General features: G+C 40.3%; 1 protein-coding gene across 15 annotated transcripts in view; it reads right to left on the bottom strand.

Moving 5' to 3' along the window:
- Positions 1 to 7,071: 7,071 nt before the first annotated feature.
- The window catches only part of VRK1 (VRK serine/threonine kinase 1), an 82,456-nt gene continuing 62,884 nt past the window's right edge, over positions 7,072 to 26,643 (bottom strand). For 5 of the 15 annotated variants that reach the window (XR_014809025.1, XR_014809027.1, XM_084966438.1 and 2 more), the window contains 2 exon segments: positions 12,117 to 12,207; positions 7,072 to 7,273 (listed from right to left, as the gene is read on the bottom strand). Coding sequence is in view for 11 of the 15 variants with exons in the window: in XM_084966438.1 (XP_084822564.1) it covers positions 7,242 to 7,273; positions 12,117 to 12,207 (123 nt within the window). In the remaining 4 variants the exon portion in view is untranslated. 15 annotated transcript variants of the gene reach the window in all.

Below are 26,643 nucleotides of genomic sequence, written 5' to 3'. Positions count from 1 at the left end.
TTTGTTTGAGGGGAGCAAGTTCCTTTTGAGAACTCGGGGGAGGCTGGCACGGCTCCTGCTGCAAAGATGTAAGTGCAAACCACCATATATTGGCTTTTGTTTTAATAGCCTTTTAACCAACTTTGTTAATGGACTGAATGCAATTTAGATATGGAACTTGGCTAAAACGTAGCTTCAATTGGCTATTAAAATTTAAGAGCCAACTAAGATAGCTAATTACAAAAAAAGCTCCAGTGATAATGCTAAGCAGAATTAGTAATAGCAAATGACAGTCTGTCTAGTCTTATTCCCATAGGGAAAGAAACTCTTAACTGAGAAGTCAACCAGACAATGTGCAGCAAACCTAATTGCATTACTGGTGTTATGGCACACAGATCTGGCAGCTCCCTGGGACAAAACAGGCAGGAAAGTCTGTCAAACTCGAGGCAGAAGGCAACTGACCCGCTTTTCCATCCCTGTTCTAGCAGGCTCTGGGAAATTTTATTTTTATTCACAGTTGATGGCTAAGTGTTCTTTCCAGAGGAACCTTCCTGTAAAACCCTGGCACGGACCAAGGCGCAAGGACGAAAGGAAACCGGCTCCAACAAGCAGTTCAAAAGGAAAAAGATCCTTCACCGACAGCGAATGAGATCCTCCTAATGGATATTTAGGTCTGAAAAAGACAATAATAAATACCTGACTGCTAAATGTTGAGCTTGGGGGTGCGGGTGGGGGATGTTCTACTTCTCTGCTTCATTACAGATATACCCTCATTACGGCATCAGCTGAAGTGCGACCCGCTCTCCTGTGAAGATTTATCATGTGTGCTGGCCACTTTGAATCCGAGGTGCCGCCGTCTTTAACATTCCCTCGTCAAGTGTCTCCCTGCTGGGCCTGTAAATGTCAGTCCAGTTTTTTCACGGCTGTGCGCACAGATTAGAAACAGCGGGAGAGCCTGGGCGTAGGACTACAATACCAGTCAGGACACTTGTCTTCGTGGCACTGCTCAAGTGATTCCTGGAATGCAGGACCCTGCTGTTTTCTAATATTTACACACAACTGGAGTCATCAAGAGCAGTAAATGCAGTCTAAAGGCAGCTTGCTTCTTTTGTTAGGGACTTTACATTCAAACAGGGATATCAACAATAACACCAAAAATAAAAAAATAAAAAAAACCACCAAAAAACCAAAACCCCAAAAAGCCCTACCCCACCGTTTTAAAAAGTTTCATACTCCCCCCCTCCCAATTTTGCTGCTAAAAAACCTTCCAGGTAACACCAGGACTGTTCACTTAGCTGCCCCCTCCCTTTCCCAGCATCTTCTCTGTGCATCCCTCGGTTCACTGGGAACGGCAGGGGTTCCGGATTCTTGACCTCGGATTGTGTTTCTGCCAGCTGTGGTTTCTCTGACCTCTACAGGCACAGACAGGGCCTTGGAAACCATTTTCATATCGTTTCAGCCACCTTTGCTTTCTGAACTCTTCGCGTGACGTATCAAAGACCTAGGGCCAGAAGCACCTGAAATACAGACCACTTCTCTTCCGAAAGCCTAGTTTGGAACGTAAAAAAAAAGAAAAAAGAGGAGAAAAAAAAAAAAAAAAGCCAGGGGGAACCCACAGTGACCACATGTATACACTACGAAAGGTCTAAATGATTCTTCTTTAAATTACAAATTTTGGGGTAAAAAGCTTTTAAATATCTGCCAAGGATTTTTAGAGCAGAAATCAAAAGGGTGCTATATACCTTATTAAACGTATACAGTGATAGCTGTCATTCATTTCTCAATAAAACTGGGAAAAGAACTTCAGGGGGCTGGCTGCAGGTGGGGGGGGGGGAGGGGCTGTTATACGGGGTCCAGATCACCCACCTCTGCAACCAGCGTTAAGCAGATTAGGTCACACAACACATTTCCAGCTGGACTGACTCATGGGTTACTGTCAAATGAGCTAATGAAATAAATGAAGACAAAAGGACAAAGCTCTTTTTTGCAGGGGTGTGGGGGGGATTAAAATGCCTAGAACATAAAAATCTTAAGGATCTTACTGGCACATTTCTCTACCCAGAAAAGTTCAAGAAGTAAACTAATACTCTCCTGGCCAGGCAATCGAATAGAATCGACATGCACTTCCACCTGGAACTTTTCCCGGGATACTTGCCCCCCAAACCCGTCCCAGGGTTCAGGGTTCACAGACCCTTCAGCTGCTTTACTCTGACTGTGAAGTACGTATTTGGCCCCTGGGAGGAAGCTTTGAGCCATCTCCCCGCATCTGAGAATTATACCAAGAAGGCACACCACGAACTTCTGTACTATGACTTTTGTGTCAAGGTCAGAAAAAATTTTAAACACTTGTCATTTGTTAGTTATTAAGCAAACTGTAGCCCCAGGTGCTAAAAGGTGTTCATTTACATGACTGTGGCCACTTCTCACTTGCTTCTAAAAGATACAGGAACAAAAAAGACCACCCACAGAAAGATGGGGACATTGTGGCTACTGTGCCAGCTCCTCCCCGTGCAAAGGCTCCTTCCTGCCTCTGTCCTCCAGGCACAAAGACCATCTCCACAGATAACACAGACTCCCAACAAATACTGGACTTGACCACGTCAAAGAGAAGAAAGTTTTTCTAAGATTCTTTGCAGTGGTTCATAGATTAAAACTGTAATGTGCTCAATAGGGAAATTTTACAGGTAACTTCAGGACGAGCCAAAACTACAAAAATTCAAGACCCCTTCTTGCAAGTTGCAAGATGCTACTGCTATAATAAAACTCACCAACATATGAATGACACATCCTTAGTACAGTGGAAAGAGTAAGCATTTCATTTGTAAAACAACACCCAATTGATAGAGTTGCCTAAACCATCTGGTCAGCAGTATACTGTATGGAATCACTAATATTGCCTGTGAGGCTGCATTTATCTAAAGACCCTTTTCCAATATAATTCTTCAGAGCATCTTACATACCTTATATCAGTAGAGTCTACTGAATGAGGGGTATATAGAATAACCTGTGGAACTTACAACTAGGAAAAAGTCTATAAGCATGAAACAGGATTAAAAAAAAAAAATAACAGCCAAAGGACAACAGTTTGATTTTTGTGGGGATGGTGAGATTGTAAATGAGTATTTTCTTTCATTTTGATTTCTGTTAATGTGGTTTGGGCAGTAAGTAAGAATTAATAAGTAAAATGGCACTAATTAAATCAGTGTGGTGCTGGCATAAGAACAGACAGACAGATCAATGAACCTGAACCGACAGTCAGAAACAGATCCTGGTATAAGAGCTTAATATGTGATAAAGCAGGCACCGCAAACCAGGGTGGAAAGGCAATGGGGAAGAGAATTCATTTAACAAATGGTACTGGAGCTACTGATTAGCTATTCGAGTAAAAGTCCATTGCAATGTTTACCTCATGACATACACACACCACATCGAATTTATGTGGATTAAACATTCAGAAGCATGAAAACAAAAAACCTAGAAAAAGCCATGGTAAATATTTCTGATTTCAGGATGGGAAATATTTTCAAACAATGGCAGAAATTACAATGACAGCGATCAAGAGATTAAAGCTGTTAACAATTAAATCAACAAAAAATAAACTGGAAAAAGCCAGGGAACCAACATGACTAAAGCTGAGATCATTACTATACTAACAGCACACACACACATACATCAAAAAGAAAACAGACTGATTAGTTTACAAATAAAAAACTGCTCAGGTTCACCTAGCAATGTAAAAAAACCTGCCTTATCAAATTACAAAAATGAGAAGTACTCAAGGATGACAAAATGTAAGCTGAGCACAGACTCACTGGGCAGAGTTAAGTGATGGAGTTTTGCAAAGCAAATTTCACAATAAGCATCAATAACCATCCATTCTCATAGTCTTTGACCCAATGGTTCCCTTTGGAAAATCTAAGGAAATATATGTACATGTGGACAAAGACTTCTGCCCAATTTTATTCAAGAATGTTGTTTATAATATTCCAATACTGAAAACAAACGTCCAATATTAGGGAAACAGTCATCAAAGGATCACAAATCCATAAGAAAAAACATCATGGAAACATAAAAACTCTATTGACAAAGTATCTGTAACAACATGGAATGTATTTAACATTACCTTTAAAAGGCATAATATAGAGATTTCTATAAAGTATGATATTTAAATATAAAAATGCATAGAGAAGGCTGGAAAAAAATGTGTCAAAATTAAACGTGCTTGCCCATGGGTGGTATTAATATGGCTAGTTTGTCTTTTGACCCTTTTCTGTATATTCTAAATTTCCCACAATAATCATGCACGGCAGAAATTAACACAATACTGTAAATCAACTGTACTTCAATAAAACTTTAAGATGTGAAAAAAAATTTTACAGTGATCAAGTCTTATTAATACACTTTGATAACCAGAATACAGAGCACTAAAAATAGAATTTCAAAGGGTAAACAAGCATACGCACATAAATACGTCTAATGTATTTATATTTCCACCACTAATTTATTGCTATGAACTTAGGTCGTGATGTGCACATTTTAGTAATTCAAAGAAATAACTGAGGTTTTGCTGTTCTGGCCTATTAGTGTTTGATCTCTCTTAAAAGATCACTATGGAGTTCCCGTCGCAGCTCAGTGGTTAATGAACCCGACTAGCATCCATGAGGTTTCGGGTTCGATCCCTGGCCTCACTCAGTGGGTTAAGGACCCGGCGTTGCCGTGAGCTGTGGTGTAGGCCAGCGGCTACAGCTCCAATTGGACCCCTAGTCTGGGAACCTCCATATGCCGAAGGAGCGGCCCTAAAAAAGGACAAAGGACAAAAGACAAAAAACAAAAAACAAAAGATTGTGGAAGAACACCTAGAAGCTACTTTACATCAGGTCTTAGATGGTTACCAGAGACCTACCAGCTGCTTTCTAGAAAATACAGAGGACATGTGCTTCTCTTGGGTGAAGGACAAGAGCCTGGCCCAAGCGTGGCCCACTGAGGACCTAAGAAAACGGCAGAGAAGGCGGGACACCACAGGGCTAGGAACACAGGTCAGCAGAGAAGCTGCACAGTGAAGGGAGAGGAAAGAAGGGCGAGATGCGCTGGATGCAGGGACCGGAATGATGACAAGGACAATACAAGATAAAGACAGAAAACACAGAACTGAAAACAGCAAGAGAAAACATAACTCCGAACAACATGGGGGTTATTTAAACACTTTTTTGGGGGGGGGGCGTTAAGAAAAAACAGAGCAAGGCAGGGAACAGAAGGACCAGCAGGACAAGGGGATGCAGCTGAGGAATCAAACTGGCTACTGCGGCTACTAGTTTTTCATTTCTGCAGCCCTGCCAATCGAGTAACATTCGAGAAAATGCCAGCACTTGTGAAAAACAATATGTGAGGAAATATTTGTTTTCTTAATATTTAACCAACAGGTTTTGCTATGTTTTTGTGTTTTGAAAAATAAAAAAGGCTAAGGCATATACACAAAAACACACCACACACATTTTATCCTATTTTAAGCGTCAATGTGTTTGAAACAGAACTTGGGAGTTGATTTAGGTGTTACAAATAAACTTGGGACCATAACACTGATGAGTACTGAAATCCAACATTCTACAGAAAACAGGAGGCGGCTCTGCCCAAAATCTAGGTTTCTATTCTGTAGAGACACAGAGCGCTGGAACTTTAGGAGGCTTCAACAGATTAACCTTCATTGGGAAGTCGGCAGGTCTGCTCTGCATGTTTCAGCATCTGACCACCGCAGTGGTAACTAAACACCCACTTCAGAGCCTAGAGTTCAAGTCTTTGTGTCGGTTCAGAGTTGCTCAAACTTGGTACAATCGTGACAGTTTTTGATCTGTCTACATCCACCTGTACTAGTATCTACTTAGTATTTTCTGAAAAATCAACTTGCTTTTCAAAAACAGAAATATCTACTTTAGGTTTGTCCTAAGCAGTAGACAAATTTCCAGTTTCGTGTGCTATTTACATTTAGAACGTACTCTGAATAAATGCTTAATTTTTTTTGTTTTGGTCTTTTTGCCTTTTCTAGAGCTGTACCTGTGGCATATGGAGGTTCCCAGGCTAGGGGTCTAATCAGAGCTGTAGCCACCAGCCTACACCACAGCCCACAGCAACAGGGGATCCGAGCCGCATCTGCAACCTAACCACAGCTCACGGCAACTCTGGATCCTTAACCCACTGAGCAAGGCCAGGGATCGAACCCACAACCTTATGGTTCCTAGTCGGATTCGTTAACCACTGAGCCATGACAGGAACTCCAATAAATGCTTAAATATTTACATAAAAGTGTATCTTGACACCATCTAAAAACACTGTAGAGGCTACAAGTAGTAAGGTACATTACTGTTAGAGGATACAATACAATTTCTCTAACAAAGTAAATCTGGAAATTCTTGTTTAAATTCCAAGCTTTTGTTCCCAAGGCAACTATAAAAAGTCCACATCTTAAAATTTCTAATCTCCAAAACTCTGAAGTATTTGGTTTATTGTAAGGATGTGATATAGTCCTAAAAAGAGAGAAACTCGTAAGGAAAATAAATCTCCTGTGAATAAACAATAAGCCATATATATTTGACAGGATTTCCTTAAAGGAAGCCAGTGTATATAAAATCTTTCATCATGCCACCACTTGATAACTGCTCGTTTTCTTATGACATAGCTTGCATATTTACATAAATTCTCACGTAATCATTCAAAAACCTATACCTCATCTCTCACAATATACTTACTACTCCATTTTTTTCCTTCATAATCCTTTCCTTTTTTGTACTGTTTGCTTCATACAGCAGGTGCTTAATAAATGCTTGCGGCCTTGAACAAAATCAACACAAACCAAATCTTGGGACCACAACAAATTGTGTGTTTGTATCAAGCACAACGAAGCCTTTATTTTGTATAGGCCCTTAAAGGTAAGGATTCTGTCAAACATTTTATATACTCTGGGAAACATACATGATTAGGAAGGTGCATATGCCACAGTAAGTTTTCTTACATGCCCTCCAGAACCTCAAACACACACAGCATGGGATAGCTTAAAGGGTATAAACTTAAGATGGTGAAATTTTATAAATTAGGCTTTAATAAATTGTATAAAGTCTTTATTTTAATAAAAAAATTTGTTTTTCAAAGACATAGGTACTTCATTGTTACCCCCCCAACAAGACTCACACGAAAATAAAACACTTAATACAGAAAAAGAGGAAAAAGTCAAATGAAAGAAAGAAAAGAACAACTGGTTCACAGTATTTGATTTACTTCTGGATTCTCTTTCTGGTTTTTGAACCTTGAAGAGAAAACAAAGAGATTTAAATCATTAATTTATAAAAGCAAAACAAACAGAAATAACAGTATTTCCAAATATAGTATTAATATTTTAAAATCTAATTGACTGTGATGATTTGTGGAGATGAAAGTCATACACAGAGTTATAAGTGTTAATACCCTGAAAATCTTAGGAAATTGTGTCAGTTTTTAGTATGTGGAAATTTGCTAACACAGCCTCCCTTCTAGTTTGAAGTTGTACTGGAACGCTTCCATTGGCAAAACGCATCCATTGACACTGGGACTCAAATATTTCTTCCTTAAATTTCCATTGTACAATTTAAAACAGTAACTCTCAATGTGAACTAGAGCAACAAGCTAGGTGCTCTTTGGGGAAAGCACTGAGGTTATGCGTATTACGAAAAGCAAGGAATTTTCTTCTGAATGTGTTGCTTTTTAAAGCCTGTTCCCTCTACTCTTAAGGCAGAACACTGGCTATTTCAAAAGGCAAAGTCTTTTCCACTAGGAATTAAATAGATCCCAATTGAGCAGCCTTCTAGAAAAGTATCACATCTGATACTGGCCTAAGTGCCTCATGACAGCTCCTCTCCAACTATTCCTGGGCTGGAAGAGACCAATCCCTCTTCACCGGCGGCTGGGGAGACTCGGTCCCCGACTACCCCCCCAGTCCACTTCCTCTAGCACAGCAGAGTCAGAAGGACAAGCTTAAGCGCGATCCGGCTGCCTGTGCTGGCAAATGAGGTGTCGCCCCTGCTGCCTCGGGCTCCCTCTGCCAAGAAAGAGCAGCGGCTCCAGGGTGAGGGCAGCGTGGAGCCCCCATTAATCGCTAAACAATAGAGACATCACTACTCCTTTTCTGAAACATACAAAACATTCTCTGAATCTAGGACAAAACATCTACCACACATCTAATCATAAACAATTCCTAAAGGCTTTCTGATCATAGGGTTGTTTAGCTACTTAATTGGAAGATCAGTTTGTTAGTTTTTTTTTCTAAGTCCTAGTTTGCATTCAACTGCCATACGTCTCAACTCATGCAAACTTCGAACTTAAGTGAATATCCTTTTTCTCTCCTGCTCACAGTGCGTAGCCTATACTACTGGTCGTTTAAAACTTTGGGGGTTTTTTCTTCAATTTTTTGGGATAGAGCCTTCTTTTAAAAACAGCTCATGATAGATTTTTAGGTTTTTATTTCAACAATTTTGAAATTAATTTTGCATAGAAAATGGAGGATGCTGTGATTCTCTGAGATTGGCATAACATGAAATCACAAAATCAAGGTGAAAAATCACTACTATACTACATCTCCCTTTCAACACATTTTGAATCTATGGTCACATTACAAAGGACACTAAAGTTAATGATTATCGCTATATTCTAGTAGTGTTATTCTTCTTAATGTTCTAATTTGATGTTTTACCCTGAGAGGAACCACCATTGCTACTTATCCTCATTCATCGAGATTTAAAGTTTTTCACTGCCACTAAAAATGCCATCACCACCTGGAATTTATTATATAATCAGTATTATGCAACTCAGAGACTTTCCTGCAGGCACCAATTCAGTATTTTTCTTAATAATCGATTCTGACTGGTGCGGAAAATAATCTTCTCGTCTCTTTAAAATATATACCTGTTTTCCTAACACTTGACTACTGGTAAAAGGCCCAATCATAAGACTAATGTGTAAGATTTAATATTTGAAAAGCAAAACATACATAGTTGGGATACTCGTCTGTGATTTTATAATGCAGAAGAAAAAAAAAAAAGTGGGAAATTTCTTTGCAGGGTGCCTTAAAAATATCTCTTTCTTGACCAGACCATAGACGCTCGGGGTCAACGGACACCATGTTTTCCTCAAAGAATCCTCAAGAACGTCCCAAAAGCCCAGGCACTTCGAAACCACACCAACGAGAGTAGGCCGCTGAGAGCTATCCATTGCATGAACAGTAGGGACAAAGTAAACTGGCCATAAATACCACGGCTGTATTAACTAATTTTCAGTACAATTCTGAAATATGGGCATGGTTTTGAAATGCCAGAATATGTGTGGTTTTTAAAGGTTTATCATTTTGTGGGGAAAAAATTACTTGCAGCAAATTACCAAATTTTCTCAATTGGTAAAAATTATGCCTTGCATAAAAATAAAAGGATTAAGAGGCCTCTGTTCTTCTTGAAAACTAGCCCGTCACCCCCTCTCTTTCTTTGAGGAAACCCACACAATACACATTTTGAAAGCTTTCAGAATGTGTTCTTACACAATAGACCCCCAGCTAGTCCAAATGAGTTTAGGTGTATCAAGAAAATTATACACGTTTTTAAAATGGTCTAAATAGATATTAAAGGAAAGTTGCTCCCATTTTGCTAGGCACAGCATTCTGAAAGATCACACAGTGAGAAAAATCTCTTACCATATTGTAAACCATAAATTGTGTTTGAAAATAAAATTGTTAATGAAGAAACTGACATTTCTAAAGCAGCTGTTAGAGGTAACCATTCTTGAAACATGTTTCTGACACAAAATCTTAAAGCTCCAAAACACAGAATTCACTGAACTGTATTATATATCTCTTAAAAAAAATTAAACATAATCATGTGCCTTCTCCTTTAAGTTCTTTAAATTGATGAATACAAATACATACATTTTCATGAACCCTTGGATTGCTTTTTTTTTTCTTTGCTAGAAGCAATAATATTTTATCATCCCAGGTAATACTTCTCTCATTTATGAATACTTCGATAGTAAAATACCTTAACTAGCCTTATACTTTGGGCCGGTGGAGAATTAAAATGGGAAAATAAAATCATTTAATTAAAACAATGTGGTTTTATGAATAAAGAGACTATGATCATTCTTTATCTTCTTTAATATTAAAAAAAAATCTGGATTGTTCTCCTTAAATCAGTGATGGGGTCTACTCTTTTCTTTTGTCATTAATAAATAAAACAAAAATACAAATATATTTTCTCACAGGAAAGACTGTCAGGATAGGACCTTAAATTAAAACTTGAGGTATACAATTTTTTTTCATAATTACAATCAAATGTAAAATCATTGATGTATCACAGTGAACACCTCTGATGCTCATTAAGCAAAGTTCAGGCAACAGATGACCTCCGGGCAGAGAAGAGGCATGAGCCTTCCCCGTGCAAGAGGTGCGTTCACTCTGATCTACACGGTATCGCTCTTACTACAACAATGGAGGAGGCCCTTTGCTAAACTACAATTGCCTGTTTTCAAATTTAAGGGATTTTTTTTTTTTTTTTTGCTTTTTAGGGCCACACCCATGGCATATGGAAGTTCCCAGGTTAGGGGTCAAATTCGAGGTGCAGCCACCGGCCTACATACACCACAGCCACAGCCACGCCAGATCCAAGCCGCGTCTGCGACCTATGCCACAGCTCACAGCAATGCCGGATCCTTAACCCACTGAGCCACAGCGGGAACTCCAAGGGATTTTTTTAGGTAAGAGCATCACTCTATCTTTATAAAGGCTCCTTCATTTTGCTCCCACTCACTGTCAGCTGCTGCTGCCAGCCTCTGGCTGAGACCTGCTTCGGTGTCCTGCTCCTCGGGACTCCTCACTTCCTAATAACAAAATGAACAAGACAGGGAAGGAGGGGTGGGGGGACAAAAACAGGAGGGGATGGAAGACGGCAGCAGAAAAGTGAGAGGGGATTCCAACACCTTCGGCTTCAGAGTGAAGTCACACACGCCCTCGAGTATCCTCTCGAGTAAATTCAGAGAGCGAAAGATGTGCCGTCTACAGGGCACATCGGAGAAAATGTTCATAAAATCAGGGCCAAGAAGACTCCCCGTGAAAGGCAGTCTCTACCTTCCACAAACACGCACAGGGGCCGCTATCAAAGGGAAGGCACATCACTGGCCTGGTTCTACAGAGCACGCACACTGCAAGGACATTTTTACCAAAAACAAGCCTTTTCTACCAGAAATCAGATCAGGACCAACAACTAGTAAGTCAACAAAAGGCAGACAGGCAGGAGTGAAGTCTGGGGGCGGAGTGGCACTGCAGCCAGCACTGAACCTCTCTTCACTGAGCAAGCGAACCTCCTTTCAGGAGACCAGGAACACACCTTTCTTTCCTTTCTTTTCCCTTCTGTGCCCCACAGGTGCGGCCGCACACCGCGGACAGGCCCTTCATTAGTCAGACCACAGTCCACACGGCCGCGCCCTCTGCAGACGTGGTCTCTGCTCGTGTCACTTCTGGAACTACTCCACTCTGAAGTGCCTTCAGCTCCAGTCTAGGAGCCACTGAAGAAACAGCGTTCTGCCTTGCTTTTTTGCTTCAAGAGCTTTGAAAAGTGATGATTTGAGGCTTTTAATCCCTTGCATCCCAACTTGTTGAGAGAAAAGAAGAGCTGGCGGCTCCGTGAGGAACAACCAGGAGGCTCGGCTGAGTGGACTCCGGCTGCTGCGGGAAGCTGCGCACTAACCCCTGACCTCTGGCCTGCGCGGGCCCAGAGCTCTGTGGCCAAGTGCGGGGAGACGGACCGAGAGAGGCTGGGGAGGGAAGGGGTCTGATCTCTACGTCTGACCCTTTCACAACAGCTCTGTCACGCAAATGGTCTGTGTCTTGGGCTCCATGCCTGCAAAATGAGAGTAACTCCTGCTCCCGGCTTCATGGTTACTGTAAACATGGTCACAGGAAATCACAGTGTACACAGACAGACATTGTGATGCACACAGATAAGATCTTCTCCTACATGTTTTAATTATAAAATCTGACTGTTATAATCCAAATAGTTAACCCCTTACTTAGTGGGAGGAAATGAAATTTGTGTTTATATAAGAAAAAAGCTTATAGGCAAGACTACTCAACTTACGGGTTTGTGGGGCCTCTTCTGCCTGGGTTTCTGAGCAGTCCATGTCTTCAACGCTAGATCCTGCGCTTTCCTCAATTTCTTTCTTTCTCTTCTTATACATAAAAATTAAAAAAGAGAGAGCGAGAGATGTGGTATGAAGGTCAAATAATTAAATATACAAACTTCTCAGATACTAGTATATAGATGAGTCTGCGTGGGTGTGTCAAACCACACTGGAAGAATACACACACCTTCCTGGTGGGGGTCATCTGAGGAAAGGGGGGGAGGATGAAAGAAAATGGGACTGAGGGAAACTTCAACCACACGGTTAGTCTGGAAGTAAGCGTATGTGTCACACACCTCTTTTTATGCTTCGTGCAATTTATCATGGAAAGCCATGTTTAACCGTCAGGACTGATTATACGGAAACTCTCTTTGAAAGCAAAGTGTTCTACAAATGTGACATCATGACTTGCTCAGGCCAGTAATACTTACTTCCCCATTTTACACTATGGGTGTGGGGGGGGGGGGCAGGGGGGTGTTAAAATCTACTCGATACCTAGGAAAATATGCACGCCTGGCCTATATAATGTATCAGTGGTTATACCCTATAAACTGGTGGGAAAATTCTATGCTCATGAATCAATCACGACAAACTTCCAATAATTTTTTTTTAAGTTTAAAGGTTAAGAAGGCCATAAACCTTACTGTAAAGGAAGACTCTCCAAAGTGCCAAGCTCTTCCAACATCTCAAGTCAGGCTGGACTACCCACCACTCTCGCAGGTCTCTGCGATCTTCTGCTTGTCTCCTAGATGAGTGTTCCTTAGGGGTTAATGCCTATGCTCTGTCCCCATCCACTCCTCCCAAATGCTCAATTTCTGTTCATTACTTTCCATCCCTCAACATTTTCTAACTAGCTCAGTCCTGTGTGAAGTTTTAAAATACGTAACATCTCTACATGTAGGTATAGCTAGAAGAAGGACATTAGTAATAAGTTAAAAGCTTCGTGTTTTTCATATAACTTTATCCCATGTAGTCTCAAATTTAAATGTGTTAAAATCCACATTAGAACCTCTAGCTGTGCCTAGAATAAGTTCGTAGCATTTAGGAAATCATGGGACGCGCTCGAATTTCACAGATTCACAATGCACCGAATGTCCTCGTTTATACTTTCCTAACAATTAACATTAAGTTAAACCTCCTCCAAGAACTTTCCTCACCTCGGGCCATTTTGTGTATAGCTGTAAAAGAGCACAAGACCTGCTGACAGCACACGTTCTTTCTCCTAATGGCAACCATGGGTTCTGTGCCAAAGAGAACTACCTAGGAAAGCTCAACTCTATTCAAACCACATTATCTTAAAACCTCCAAATATGGTCAGAGCTGTTTTGAGCTATGTATGACAGTGAATCCCACTGTTGCAAAATATTCTCAAGGTGGCTGCAGAAAGATGAAAACTCAGAGATACCCACCACGTTCCTAAAGGAAATGCTTCACATATACAAAAATAACATCTTGACTGAGCTTTAGGAAACTTGAAAAGGCATTCATTTAGCAGATCCGTATATGGAGGTCGTGCTTCTCAAAAAGAGCTGTAAGAGTGGCTGTAACTTCACATAACTGAGGAGAGAAGGGGAGAGTGCCTTACATCTTTCTTTTCCAAAGGGTTGCTTCGTGATTACCATCTCAACCCTGCTGGGCTGAACAGATTGGTTCGATAATTACATACAATAACTGCAGTGGGCAGGTAACCCTCAGCTGGCACAGGGCAGCTCCCCTGTGAGAACTTCCATATGCAAACTGCACTGATGGAGTGCATTAGGTACATCCTTCCTGCCGGTGCACAGGCCTGATTAACGCCAGCCAAGACTCCAAGGTTAGCATGTCAGCAGATTTGTGATGCATTAGGCAGGAATAAACACAGACACTTTTGTTCCTTCGGACCAAAATTAAGGAGGAATATCTCAGTGCTATATTGCTTTCCGTACAGGAGAGAATGCATTTTCCAGTTTCAGGAGGGCAGACTTTTAAATGCTCATTATAAAGGGAGCTAGCCAATACATTCTACCCAAGAACCTAGTGCATTCATCTTGTTTTCAAGCTTATTTAATAAAAAGGAGCTTTCTTAATCTCCGTGCAGGTAAATTACATAGGAATGAAAATCAGACAGTATTCAGCCAACAAAAGAAACACCTGTGTTTTCAGCAGGATGCATTGGATAAATCACTGAATTTCAGTACTGCACACTTCAGCTGGGCATCTCTTGCCCAACTTTTCTGACAATGCATATTGTTTGGATAAAAGGGCCAATGGTCTACAAACTAAGACCAATTAACAGCAACAGCAACAACACCTCCAAGTGAAGAGTATCCAAGATGGTTGGTCATTTTGTAAGGCAGTAAGTAAAACTCCAAACAATCTGCTGCCAACATCTTTCTCCTGAAATCTCCAAACGCTTCATTTTGTCACTTGACAACATCTTAGGCTTTAGACACTGCATACTTTAGTTCTCTTTAAACAGAAAACGGCTTCACGAAATGTGCCAATCTCTGACTTTGTCACCTTCCATACCAGGTTTCGCAGGTGCCTTTATTTATAAATGAAATCAAAATATTGCACAACACGTAAGAATAACTCATAAACTTAAGATAGAGTTTTCTTCTAATTCAGCATGGCTAAAGTATCTTTTAAAATTAGGTTTATTTCAAAGGCCATTAGCGTGTGTTTTCCACACTTGTATTTTTGAAGCACTCAGATATGCTAGGCTAAAACTTAATTAGAAGCTCTCAATTCCAATTTAGGAACAGAAATACAGATCAGCTAGATGCATCTGGACCAATAATTTACTAACAATCTAAACCCTGATTGGAAACCAGTTAGAGACGTAAAGCTGTTTTAATGGAAAAGAGAATAAAAGTCTTCAGAGACAAAACCCAAAGACCAGTTCTTTGCATCCCGACACAAGTGGGAAAAGATTACCTCTAAATCGTCCATCTGAGGGAAGCCAATGAATGAGACTTACGGTGACGGCAAAGAAGATGAGGACTCGGGGCCGTTGCTGGGTGTTTTCCCCCTTCCCACAAGTTACAAATGTTTAATTACGGCCTGAGGTCTTTAAATGGTATTGCATGTGTATCAAAGACAAAGAACTCTAAACACAAACGTGAGACTGCGACAGGCAGTTAATCTTATTTTAGTTATTTAAGGCTACTTGAAATCATCATGCAAATGTATACACTTTACAAATTACTATTACATTCCTTAATAATAACCAAAAATAGAATACGTGTTATTCAGTTCTAACTAAAAAGACAGGACATATCTTCTATGATGGTAAAGCAAATACAGTATTTACAAAACCAGTGGATTTTAGTTCAAATTCACTGACTCAACAGAAAAAAACTGAGGCTGGGGGCAGAAGGCAGCTGGGGTCTGTCTGGTGTTTCTCAGCTGGTGGTGGCACACAGATGAGGACTCAGAGCTCCTGGGCCACAGGGCCACGCTGCTCCCACGTGCCTTGCCAGCGTGAGTTTCCGGGTGTCTTTCACTTTACCACATCCTTCGTAAGGAGCGCACACGTCCGGCCACGCGCCTCGGCCAAGCCCGCATTCCCCCCCCCCCCCACTCTGGACACGCACGCAGGGCGAGGACGGGGTCGTCCTCTCTGCTACTGCGAATTTCATATACACGTAAACACCCAGGGGTCTGCACCTGTTTAGCAACTCGGCAACGTCACCTCAAGCCCCTGAAAAAACTGTAATGTTTCCATGGATATTAAGGACTTACAGAAATGTTTGGAGGAAAAGCAGGAAAAGGTCAGACATAATTGGAAAGAGAAGAGATGAAAAGATTGGAAGTGGGTTAGGAAATGAGTGACTTAAATAAGAGACAGATGAATTTGAAGAATAGTCAAAAAAATTCTGTTAGAACATGTGAAAGTGATTCATTATTTTAAACAAGTTTCCATGGTAAAGGCTATGATAAAAATAACACACACTACAATTCCCTTCCAGGGTAACCCTGATTCTACCTAAACAGGAGTAGGAATCCCATCGTGTATCTTCTAAGCACCTGCTGTGTGCCTGACACTGTTACGGGCTTCATTCTCAGGTGAAAGACCAACACAAATCATTAAAGCAAAAGCGCTAATTCTAGCTTTTATAAAGACACACAAGTTGGAATTCCCATCGTGGCTCGGTGTAAACGAATCTGACTAGCATCCATGAGGACACAGGTGGATCCCTGGCCCCACTCAATGGGTTAAGGATCTGGCATTGCCGTGAGCTGTGGTGTAGGTCACAGATGCAGCTCAGATCTGGCATTGCTGTGGCTGTGGTGCAGGTCGGTGGCTACAGTTCTGATTCGACCCCTAGCCTGGGAACCTCCATATGCCATGGGCACGGCCATAAAAAGCCAAAAAAAAAAAGAAAAGAAAAATCCCACACGAGTTAAATTTCTAACACTGTTTGTATTTATGTAAGCTTTATAGGAAATCATTTTAGAGTTCTGTAAATGAGTCTTCTTGAGGAAGTGTCCCATGTACTCCCACATTCATGGAATTTCACTCTATGAAGTATCAAACCATCTGTAAATACAACACATGCATGAGTGCATGACTAAATCTTAATTTTGCTTTTTGTTTAAATTGAGATATCTCTCCTGTCCACACTTTTAGTTACCTATTCTGGAGGTAGGAAGAGAACATACAACGCAAGTGATTCTGTTAATTATTAACAGCTCTGGGGGTTTAGCCAAAAAAGCATGGTGAAATACATGACTAACAAAATCTGGAATATCTACGTCCTTCACTAGCTCAGGCTATCCCACTCTTATGCCATGAAAAATGAAGCATTTGCTGCAATTATTGGAAAATGGTGCACCAAGGATTACGACTGACTCATATGTGCCAAAAAAATACCAGTACGTTTGTAGACTGTCAGAATAAGTAAATGAAAAAACCTGTATCAAGGTAGCAACCAGAATTGATTGCTTGCCCCATGGGTAATACATGTTTTAGCAAAAGCACTGCTTTCACAAAGAAGGTCATTTGTCTACTGGCTTATTTGCAGCACACGTGTGCCCCTTCTGAAGTGGGGTCTGCTTTAGAGCCTTATCGTCACCCATCCTCCTAGAAAAGCCACTCAGCTACCGAGCAGCAAAACAAGCTGAACCGTGATCACGTGGTCTTCAGGAGTACTACACGCCTGAGAACTTGTTCTCACTGAATTTTCGTGTAATCATGGCAAGGAGAGCCTGGAAAGGTCTCTCAATAGCGCTTCTGTTGAAAACAATAAATCCATCTTCCAAAAGGCTGGCAACAACGGCCTTTCATGACTCTCCTGTCATTCATCTCAATCTCACAAGGACCACGGAACTCCAACCTGATCAAACTTGTAGTCACTTAACAACTGAGAAACACTTTCAGAGATTCCATAAACGAAAGTCTAAAGACTAACATGTCGGTGTACCGTCTTCTGCGTTGGAATTAGCATGACACCTCTTCATTCATGTCTTCCTCTGAGGCTTCCTGTGCCAATGACGTCAAAATCTTTAACACAAAATCTTTAACAAAGTTACGGTATTTCAAGGGCAACTTATGAGAAGAGGCAAATGGGCAGCTAGGTAAATGCTTCCATTTTCTTTGTCTTTAATATTTTACACCTAAACTCGCTAGATTTTTAAGTGCCTTGAGCTTCTCTAAGGAAAAAAGCTATATAAATGCCTAATAACCATTAACAGTTGCATGGCCCTGGACAGGTCATCGAACCTCTTCTAAATTCCATGTTCATCACTGGTAAGCAGATGTATGTCGTATCGGTGCTATAAAGTGTACATAAAATAATGTGAAAGCACTGACAAACCACAGAGTACTGCATAAATGTTCAATGATAACCTCAAGTTTAAAAGGTTGATATCCTATTACCAATACCAAGCACCATCAAACCCCCAAGGTTATTTTCAAACTAAGAATTAAAGCATAAGACTCTGAAGCTATAAGAGTTAACTGCAAATTAAAGAGGTCAGTATTTATAAAGATGTATATCTCAATGAAAACCAAACCCTTTGTATGTACTGGTGGGGAATTAAATGATCTCAAGCCACACATGAACACGTTCCTTACAAAATAAACCAGGCTACATCAGAGTTCCTTTTCAACAGCAGATGCCTGACCTCCCCTCGGTAAAGACTATGTCCACAAAATACTTAATTCCTAAATATGCAAGTAGAAAACGGGGAACAAAGTATTCTGCACTCAGAGTCCTCTGCTGCGTCAACTACCTACGGCCCTTCAGCATCAATCAACAGCTGCAAGGGAAAAAGTTAACTTCAAACTCATTTTATTTATTTATTTATTTTTTGGTCTTTCTGTCTTTCCAAGGGCCACACCTGCGGCATATGGAGGTTCCCAGGCTAGGGGTCGAATCGGAGCTGTAGCCGCCAGGCTATGCCAGAGCCACAGCAACGCCAGATCCAAGCCACGTCTGTGACCTACACCACAGCTCACAGCAACGCTGGATCCTTAACCCACTGAGCGAGGCCAGGGATTGAACCCGAAACCTCACGGTTCCCAGTCGGATTGGTTAACCACTGAGCCATGACCGGAACTCCTGATTTATCTATTTTTAATATAAGTTATGGTGCTGCATTTGGAACCTTTATTTCAAAGTAATTACCATTCTGTATTTGTTGCAAAATCAACTATCACCAATTCTCCATCATTTACTAGTCAAAATAATCTATTTAAATACACAGAGTCATCCAGAGAATCTAAGGCGGTCTTCATTCACATCGGCCAATACAGCAACTGAACTTTTAAGGGTTTATGATTAGTTCAAAAGGGGTTAAAAGATTCAAATGAAAGCACTGTTATTTACTTGACATCAAGAGACCAGAAAGACTTGAGAAAATTTAAATAATCAGTGAATTAATAATAATATTGTAGTTAGCATTTATTGTTACATGTTTAGCACTGTTCTAAGCACTTTATAAATCTCATTTAATCCACACAAGACATGACTTAGATAGATAACATGATTATTTCCACAGAAAGACAGCTTAAAAATTCATCCCTAATTAAAAAGAAATTCATACAAATGTTTAATATATTTCCTAAAAACTAGTCATGACATCAAAGAAAAATGGAATCTTGGACTAATACTGTGTCCTTTGAGATCTAAGTTTTGAACGCATGTTATAAGCACATCTTTTTGTTATGCCAAAAAGTAAATTCCCCTGGGTACCATTCAAGACATTTATATGATGCCAAATTCCCTTAATAAAGATCAGAACATGGTACGTGCAAATAATTGCCTACATATACGAACTGGTCATGTGGCTGATAAGTGCTATTACCGAAAGTCTTTTAGACTTAAATGCCCAAGACCTGCTTTGTCTATTTGCAAAAGGGCTGTTTCTCACACAGAAGCCAGAATTCCACGATACACAAATTTTGGTTTGCCATGCGTCTCAACTATGTCTGCACAACACAATCACCCAGGAAGCCCTTTAAAAATCCTGAGGCCCAGGCCCACTCCTATAGTTTTCGATTTAATTGGCCTAGGTTGCAACCCAAACAGTGGGCTTTTAAAAGCTCCCAGGTGATTTTAGAATGTAGCCAGGGATGCTCCCCACCCTACCTTTCACCTGCATTAGAAGCACTTGAGGCGCTATGGGTACAGTACCCTCCCTCCCAGACCACAGTGGGGAAGCACAGATTCCTGACACCCAAAAAGCAAGCTGTCTGGCCCAAGCCATCTGGCCCATCCTCTGAAATTACAGAAAGCAAACATCTGTAATGAAAACTATATTAAACTAGCACATTAATAGGCATTCCAACTTCGGTGGAGGAAATGTACTATTAAAATTCATCAATCAACAAAAAATATGGATAGATTGGATTTCCTGCTGTGGTGTAGCAGGTTAAGGATCTGGCATTGCCGTAGCTGTGGTGTAAATCCCAGCTGCTGCTTAGATTCGATCTCTGGCCCAGGAACTTCCATATGCTGTGGACACAGCTGAAAAAGGAAGGAAAAAAAAAATGTATAGCAAAGATTGCCAAAATGTAAGCAAAATCAAAGAACCAAAAAAGAAAGGTTCTAAACTCAAACAGAAGAAGTAATCTCTTTCCCAAAGCAGTTAACAGGGAAAAATATTATAATTACCATCCCCTAAAAAATTTAAGAGGCTATCACATCAATCAAATAAGCTGATATAGAAATAAAATAACATCTCCTTTAAAATGTGACTGAAAAATAGAATAGATGAAACTAGTGAGCTAGAAAACAGCCCACAAATCTGCCCAGAACGGAGTCAAGGACAGAGAAAGAAAATCTGGTAGAAGAGCTAAGAGATACTAGATTGTTATATTCCCAGATTCGCAGAGTAGGAGTTCCCAAGAGAAAGAACAGTGACAGACGGAAATGAAAGACATAAAGGATAAATTTTTCAAGACTTAAAAGATGGGCATTAAATCTTATGGCAAAAAGGGCCCACCAACTACTGAGAAGGGTGAATGAGGTTTGCCAAACAAAAAACAAAACCTCCATACGCATCTATTCTTATTGTGGGGAAAGTACAGAATTCCAAGCATAAAGAAAAAAGCAGGAAGTTTCAGGAGTGAAAAATATGTAAACCTGACAAGAAATAAAAACCAACAAAACTGGATGCTAGAAAGCAACAGAGCCATGTCTTCAAATGAAAAACTCTCCAGATGGCTAAATTACTCTTTAACTAGAGCAAAACACAGAAGCTTTGGGCTTCCCAGGATTCAAAAAGTTTACCATTCATAACCCTCTCGTAAGACAATGACTTGGGCATACTTTGAAAAGTGAACCTCAGAAGAAGATACGGACACAAGACAAAAGTGGTAACAACAACAACAACAAAATCAGACTCATTTTAACTCTAAAGAACTAATGATACACAGTCTACAAAACACAAAACACAAAGGGAACTAAACTCCCAGGTGACTGTAACAGGAGAGATGGTTCGTGAGGAGCTGAGAGGATAAAAGTAAGGCACACTTGGTTTATTCTTGGAGGGAAGGATGTAAACTCGAGTCAACCCTAAATGTTCACACACACAAACAAGTTAAAATGTGTTTAAATAAAAAATAAGGGTGGGACATTTGAGGGGTAATATTTTGCAACTTCCCTCCACCCAAAATCTGAAGAAATGAACCCAAATAACAATTGAGAAGATTTCAGCAGCACACAGTGGCAGAGCATCACAGCCTAACTTTTGCAGGGAGTCAGATGCTTGCAGGGGCAGCACGTGGTCTGGGCACCCCGGAACTGCACTGGGAAAAGACTGCGAGTGAACCTCAACCTGAAATTTTCACCAGTAACTTCCAATTTCTAAATTATAAGTAGGAAAATCGGAAGAGAAGAACCAAAAGCCCCTTGAAAAGAGGAGCCCTTCCCTGCTCCACAGTAATCCATCAAAAGCAGGACCTGCCCTTCTGTTTCTTCCCTGGCTGGCTAGCAAGAAGCCTGAAGAAAGAGGGCAAAGTCATCAAAATTATTCAGGACGAATTATCTTCAACACTAAACAAGGATTTACCAAAATAGATGACAACAAAAAAGAAGTAAAATACAGAGTAAAGCCAGAGAGAAGAGATCCCCAATGAAGTCTCTCTTTCACTGTGGATTAACTAAAAATGCATTAACAGATCAATGCATTTCACCAAATTTTTATCTTTTCTGGCTAGGAAGAGAAGGGAGTCAACTACCGGGGAAAGACAGATAATCTGGCCTATAGGACCAGCTGAGCTGTGGCTCTCCAGCTCCTCCAGTGTGCACCTGTAGAGCAAAGAAAATAAATCAGCAATACCACACCCTCAAACCCAAACTATGTGGAAAATCATACCATAAGATAGGAAAGCCAAGGATTCACAAATACAATAACCTGGTAAGTCCAGATAAAGCCATCCCCATTCGATATTAATAAGATCAAGAGAAAAAGCATGCCAAGAAAGAACACTCAGGGGCAAAAAAAGAAAATGAAATAATCACTGCAGGCAAAAATAGCTGGAGACTCTATTCCGGAAGAAAACATAGTCCTCCTCTAAAAAAGAAAACCGTGTAAAAAGCATGGGAGGCTTAAAAAATGATTTAAAAACTGAGGAAAGGAGAAATGGCAATTGTTTAAAAAACAAGAGATAATAAGGAAACTTCATAGCTAACAGAACGATAATCATTATAGAACGTATACATATACAAGAAACATCAAAAAACAGCAGAGAGAGCTGACAACTAAATGACATGAAGGAAAGGTGTGGGATACTCACAGAGGATAGAGAAGAAATAAACTAGGAATCAAACACTTAGACATGGAAGACGTGTCTAATCTCTACATAGAGACAACTACAAACATCACTGATATAAATGAAAGAACATCCAAATAAATACACGGGTATACCATACTCATAAAACAGCAAAGAATATTGTGAAGATGCAGTTTTTCCCAAAATGATGACCGACGCAATCTCAATCAAAATCCCAGAAGTATTCTTGTGGAAATGAGTAAGCTGATTCTAAAATTTACATGTAAAGTCAAAGGGCCCAAAATAGCAAAGACAATCTCAACTGGAGAACAAAATTGGAGGAGTTATACCAGCAAATACCATTATGAAGCTAGCTATTCAAACAGTGTGGCCCTGCCACAAATATAGATGTGCAGGCTACTGGCACAGAACACAGCATCCAGAAACAGACCCAAACGCATACGGCTACCTGAAAACCAGCTATATGCTCTGGGGATATTAAAGTCTTTTCAACAAATGGTTCAGATCAATGAGACAGCCACTGGGGGTGAGTAAACACTGACTCACACCATGCATGCAATTAAATTCTGTTAAGTCATAGACCCAAATGAAAAAGACAAAACTTCTTGACAGAAGATTGTCTTCAGGATCTTGAGGGAGACGAAATTCCCCTGAAAGAGCACACACAAAGCACTAGCCATAAGCAAAAAAACTGATAACTTAGGCTTCATTGTGAAGATGATAAAGGAAAAGATAAACTGCAGACTGTAAAAACTGTGTAATACATACACTGCATAAATACAAAGTACTTAACTCTGCAAATCAAAGGAAAGCAGAGACCTCAAGTTTTTAATGGACACGACTTGAAATACACCTTACCAAAAGAGGACAGTCAAGTCTGATGGTCGCATGAAAAGGTATTCAAAACCAACATTCCCAAGGAGATTCCATTTAAACTACAAAGAAATACTAGCAAACATTACCAAAACAGATAAAATTAAACAGAATGCAACAGCGAGTGCCAGTGAGCAACTGGAACTCTCCTAGAAGGCTGCTGGTGGGAGAGCAGAATGGGAAATGCAAGTGGCAGTATTTAATAAAGCTAAGCATATGTAAACCTTACACACCAGTCATTCTCCACATATATACTCAACTTGAAATAATTATATGCCTTCCCCAAAAGAAATGGTAAGAGTGCTCTTAACAGCATTATTGCAATCACCAAAAACTGGAAACAAGGTAAACATCCATCAAAAGCAGAAGGGATCAATGAATTATGACACAGTCATATAATGGAGTACCATACAGCAACAAAGACAAAAAACAAAAAACTTCTGTTACACGCAGCAGAATGGAAATTCAAATACACAAACGAATGGAAGACCCAAATGTGTACAAAACGTATGGCGCTATTACGCATTTTTTAAACAGCAAAACTAATTTATGGTATTAGAAGTCAAAGTATTGGAGTTCCTACTGTGGCTCAGTAGTAATGAACCCGACTAGTATTATGAGGAAGTGGGTTTGATCCCTGGCCTCGCTCAGTAGGTTAAGGATCCAGTGTTGCCGTGACTGGTGTAGGCCGGCAGCTGCAGCTCTGCTTTAACCCCTAGCCTGGCAACTTCCGTATGCCGTGGGTGTGGCCCTAAAAAGACCAAAAAAAGAAGTCTCATGCCCCCCTCATTAGTCGTTCTTTTTTTTTTTTTTTTTTCCTGTCTTTTTTTGCTATTTCTTGAGCCGCTCCCACGGCATATGGAGGTTCCCAGGCTAGGGCTCTAATTGGAGCTATAGCCACCAGCCTACCCCAGAGCCACAGCAACTCGGGATCCAAGCTGCGTCTGCAACCTACACCACAGCTCACGGCAACGCCGGATCCTTAACCCACTGAGCAAGGGCAGGGAACGAACCCGCAACCTCATGGTTCCTAGTCGGATTCGTTAACCACTGCACCACGACGGGTACTCCTCATTAGTCATTCTTAATGAGGGGGGCATGAGAGAGGCTTCTGGGGTTCTTGCAGTGATCCATATCTTGATTTGAGTGATGTTTAAACGCGTATGTTCACTTTGTAAAGTTCAAATCCCACACTTGTGCACTTTTCTGTACACGTTATTATCTCACTTTAAAAAGATACCTGACAAAGTCCAACCAATTAAGACAAGACTCCAAATAAAGAACTCAATAATGGGGTACCTAGGAAAAGGAACGGTTAGTAAACACTGAATTCACTTAAACACAGAACTATGGCTAAACCATCACTAGAAAACACAAAGAAATGTATCAGTTGCAACAACCTAAATTTGCACAATTAAAAGTTTCTCTCGATTATTCTATTACACAAAAAGCGTCAGACAGATCTTCCCCAAATTTAGATGGTACATTTGGGGCGATCTGACTTAAACGTTACGAAACTTTAATGTAAATTTAATACTGCATGAGGAGTGATCACCTCAAAGAGACAGAAGCTGTTCAGCAGAGCAGATGCAGGCCACTGATTTGCGCCGGAAGGGCTTTCTTTGCTCAGGCTCAACACTTTGTACCACGTTCTAGGCTGAAGGCCAGCAGGATTTATTTATTATTTATTTAACAGTGGTTAAGGATTTTTTTCAGAGAAACTCTGGACAGGCCAACTAGCATAATGCAACTTAATAAAACAAAAAGCTAGAAGATGGAAAGAAGGGTACGTGTACATCATTCATAGGGGGCCTGAAAATAGAAAAATAAAGTGCAAATGGCAGGGCCATGCTCTAGACTTACTCAGTGAGCCTCCAGGGGTGAGGCCCAAGAGAGTCTAACCAACAGCCCTTCTGTTGGCTTGGGTAAGCGGCTTAATCAAAACCTTATAAGGAAATAGCTAATGGAGGTACTAATGTCCTTTCAACTTGCTCAGTTCTTTCTAGTAAATTAAGCTGTTCTTAACCCAGATGGGATAGGGAGAAATTCTTTAAGGATGGAACTACACATTATTGATCTCTGTAGCCACCCGAGGGACCTCGCCCAGACCAGGTTCATAAATTACGACTTTATACGTAATTGTCAAGTGTTGATTTAAGGGTACACACTGGGTCCAATAACTGTCGGAACTATACCACCAGACTCTAAGTGTCTAGTTCTAATCAGCAATGAAAATCTTTGGCTGCCATGCTTTTTAAGATTGATATTGAGTATCTTTCTACTTCAGCATTGTGTCATCCCCAAATTCTATGCTTTCAATAATGCTCTTAGGTTACTGAGACTAAAAACATTTCCAAGTGAATAAATTTATATTTCACTGTTGTTTCCAAATTTACTGTACCATAGTCAAGCACAGCTATTAAAAAAAAAAAAAAAAAAAAAAAAGAGGATAGAAACCTTGCTTTGTTCCACTGTTGATCAATTCTCACAGGTTTGTTTTTTTTTACCATAATGGGTATCGCTCAGGAATTAAAGGAGAATATATACTGAACTGATTAAACTTACCCCTTCAGAGATTTGAGTCTCCCAAATACAAAGAACATACACTTGTTTTTTAAAGTTTAAAAAAAATTGGAGTTCCTGTTGTGGCACAGCAGAAACGAATCTGACTAGGCGTCAGGAGGCTGTGGGTTCCATCTCTGGCCCCGCTCAGTGGGTTAAGGATCCAGCATTACCGTGAGCTGTGGTATAGGCTGGCAGCTGTAGCTCCAATTAGACCCCTAGCCTGGGAACCTCCATATGCTGCCGGTGTAGCCCTAAAAAGCCAAAAAAAAAAAAAAAAAAATTAAAAGTTTTAAAAAATTATGGCAAAGGAGGAGCAAATATGCAATTTTAAGGATGAATACAGTTTTTCTACAATGAAGCATTTTATTCAGCTCTGAACTTCCATGTAACCAGAGCAAAAAAAGACATCTTGATCGTACACCCCTTCCTAAAAAAGAGATAGAACACTAATTTTCCAAAGACAAAAGCTTTTCCCTGTTGGGAGCTTTTCAGTCAGTGCAGTTCTACTTTTATCTGTTTCAGACATGGGGTATTTACAATTAATTTGAAGAAAATGTTCTGAGGCTTAAAAAAAAAAAAAAAAAAAAAAGAAAGAAACACCCAAAAAGCAAAACCTGCTCTGGGCCAACTCTCTTTCACTTTACAAACAAGAAGACAAAGGCCAATGAGATTAACACGTCACCTACAGTTATATGGCTAGCAAGCCACTTCATCTCATCTAATTGTAACCTTTATTAATTTCTTTTTAATATAAAAACAGTCCTGTGTCAGCTCTGAGGGGAAATAAAGCAGTAAAGGAATGAAGGAAATCTAATAGTTTAACT

Source organism: Sus scrofa, chromosome 7 (genome assembly GCF_054392235.1).
Source record: "Sus scrofa isolate SSC_HxYL_T2T_F1_AM1 chromosome 7, Sscrofa_HxYL_maternal_Yorkshire_Landrace_v2.0, whole genome shotgun sequence".
NCBI lineage: Eukaryota > Metazoa > Chordata > Mammalia > Artiodactyla > Suidae > Sus > Sus scrofa.
The sequence above is the reverse complement of the archived record's forward strand: the minus strand, read 5'-3'. Positions and strand labels throughout refer to the sequence as shown.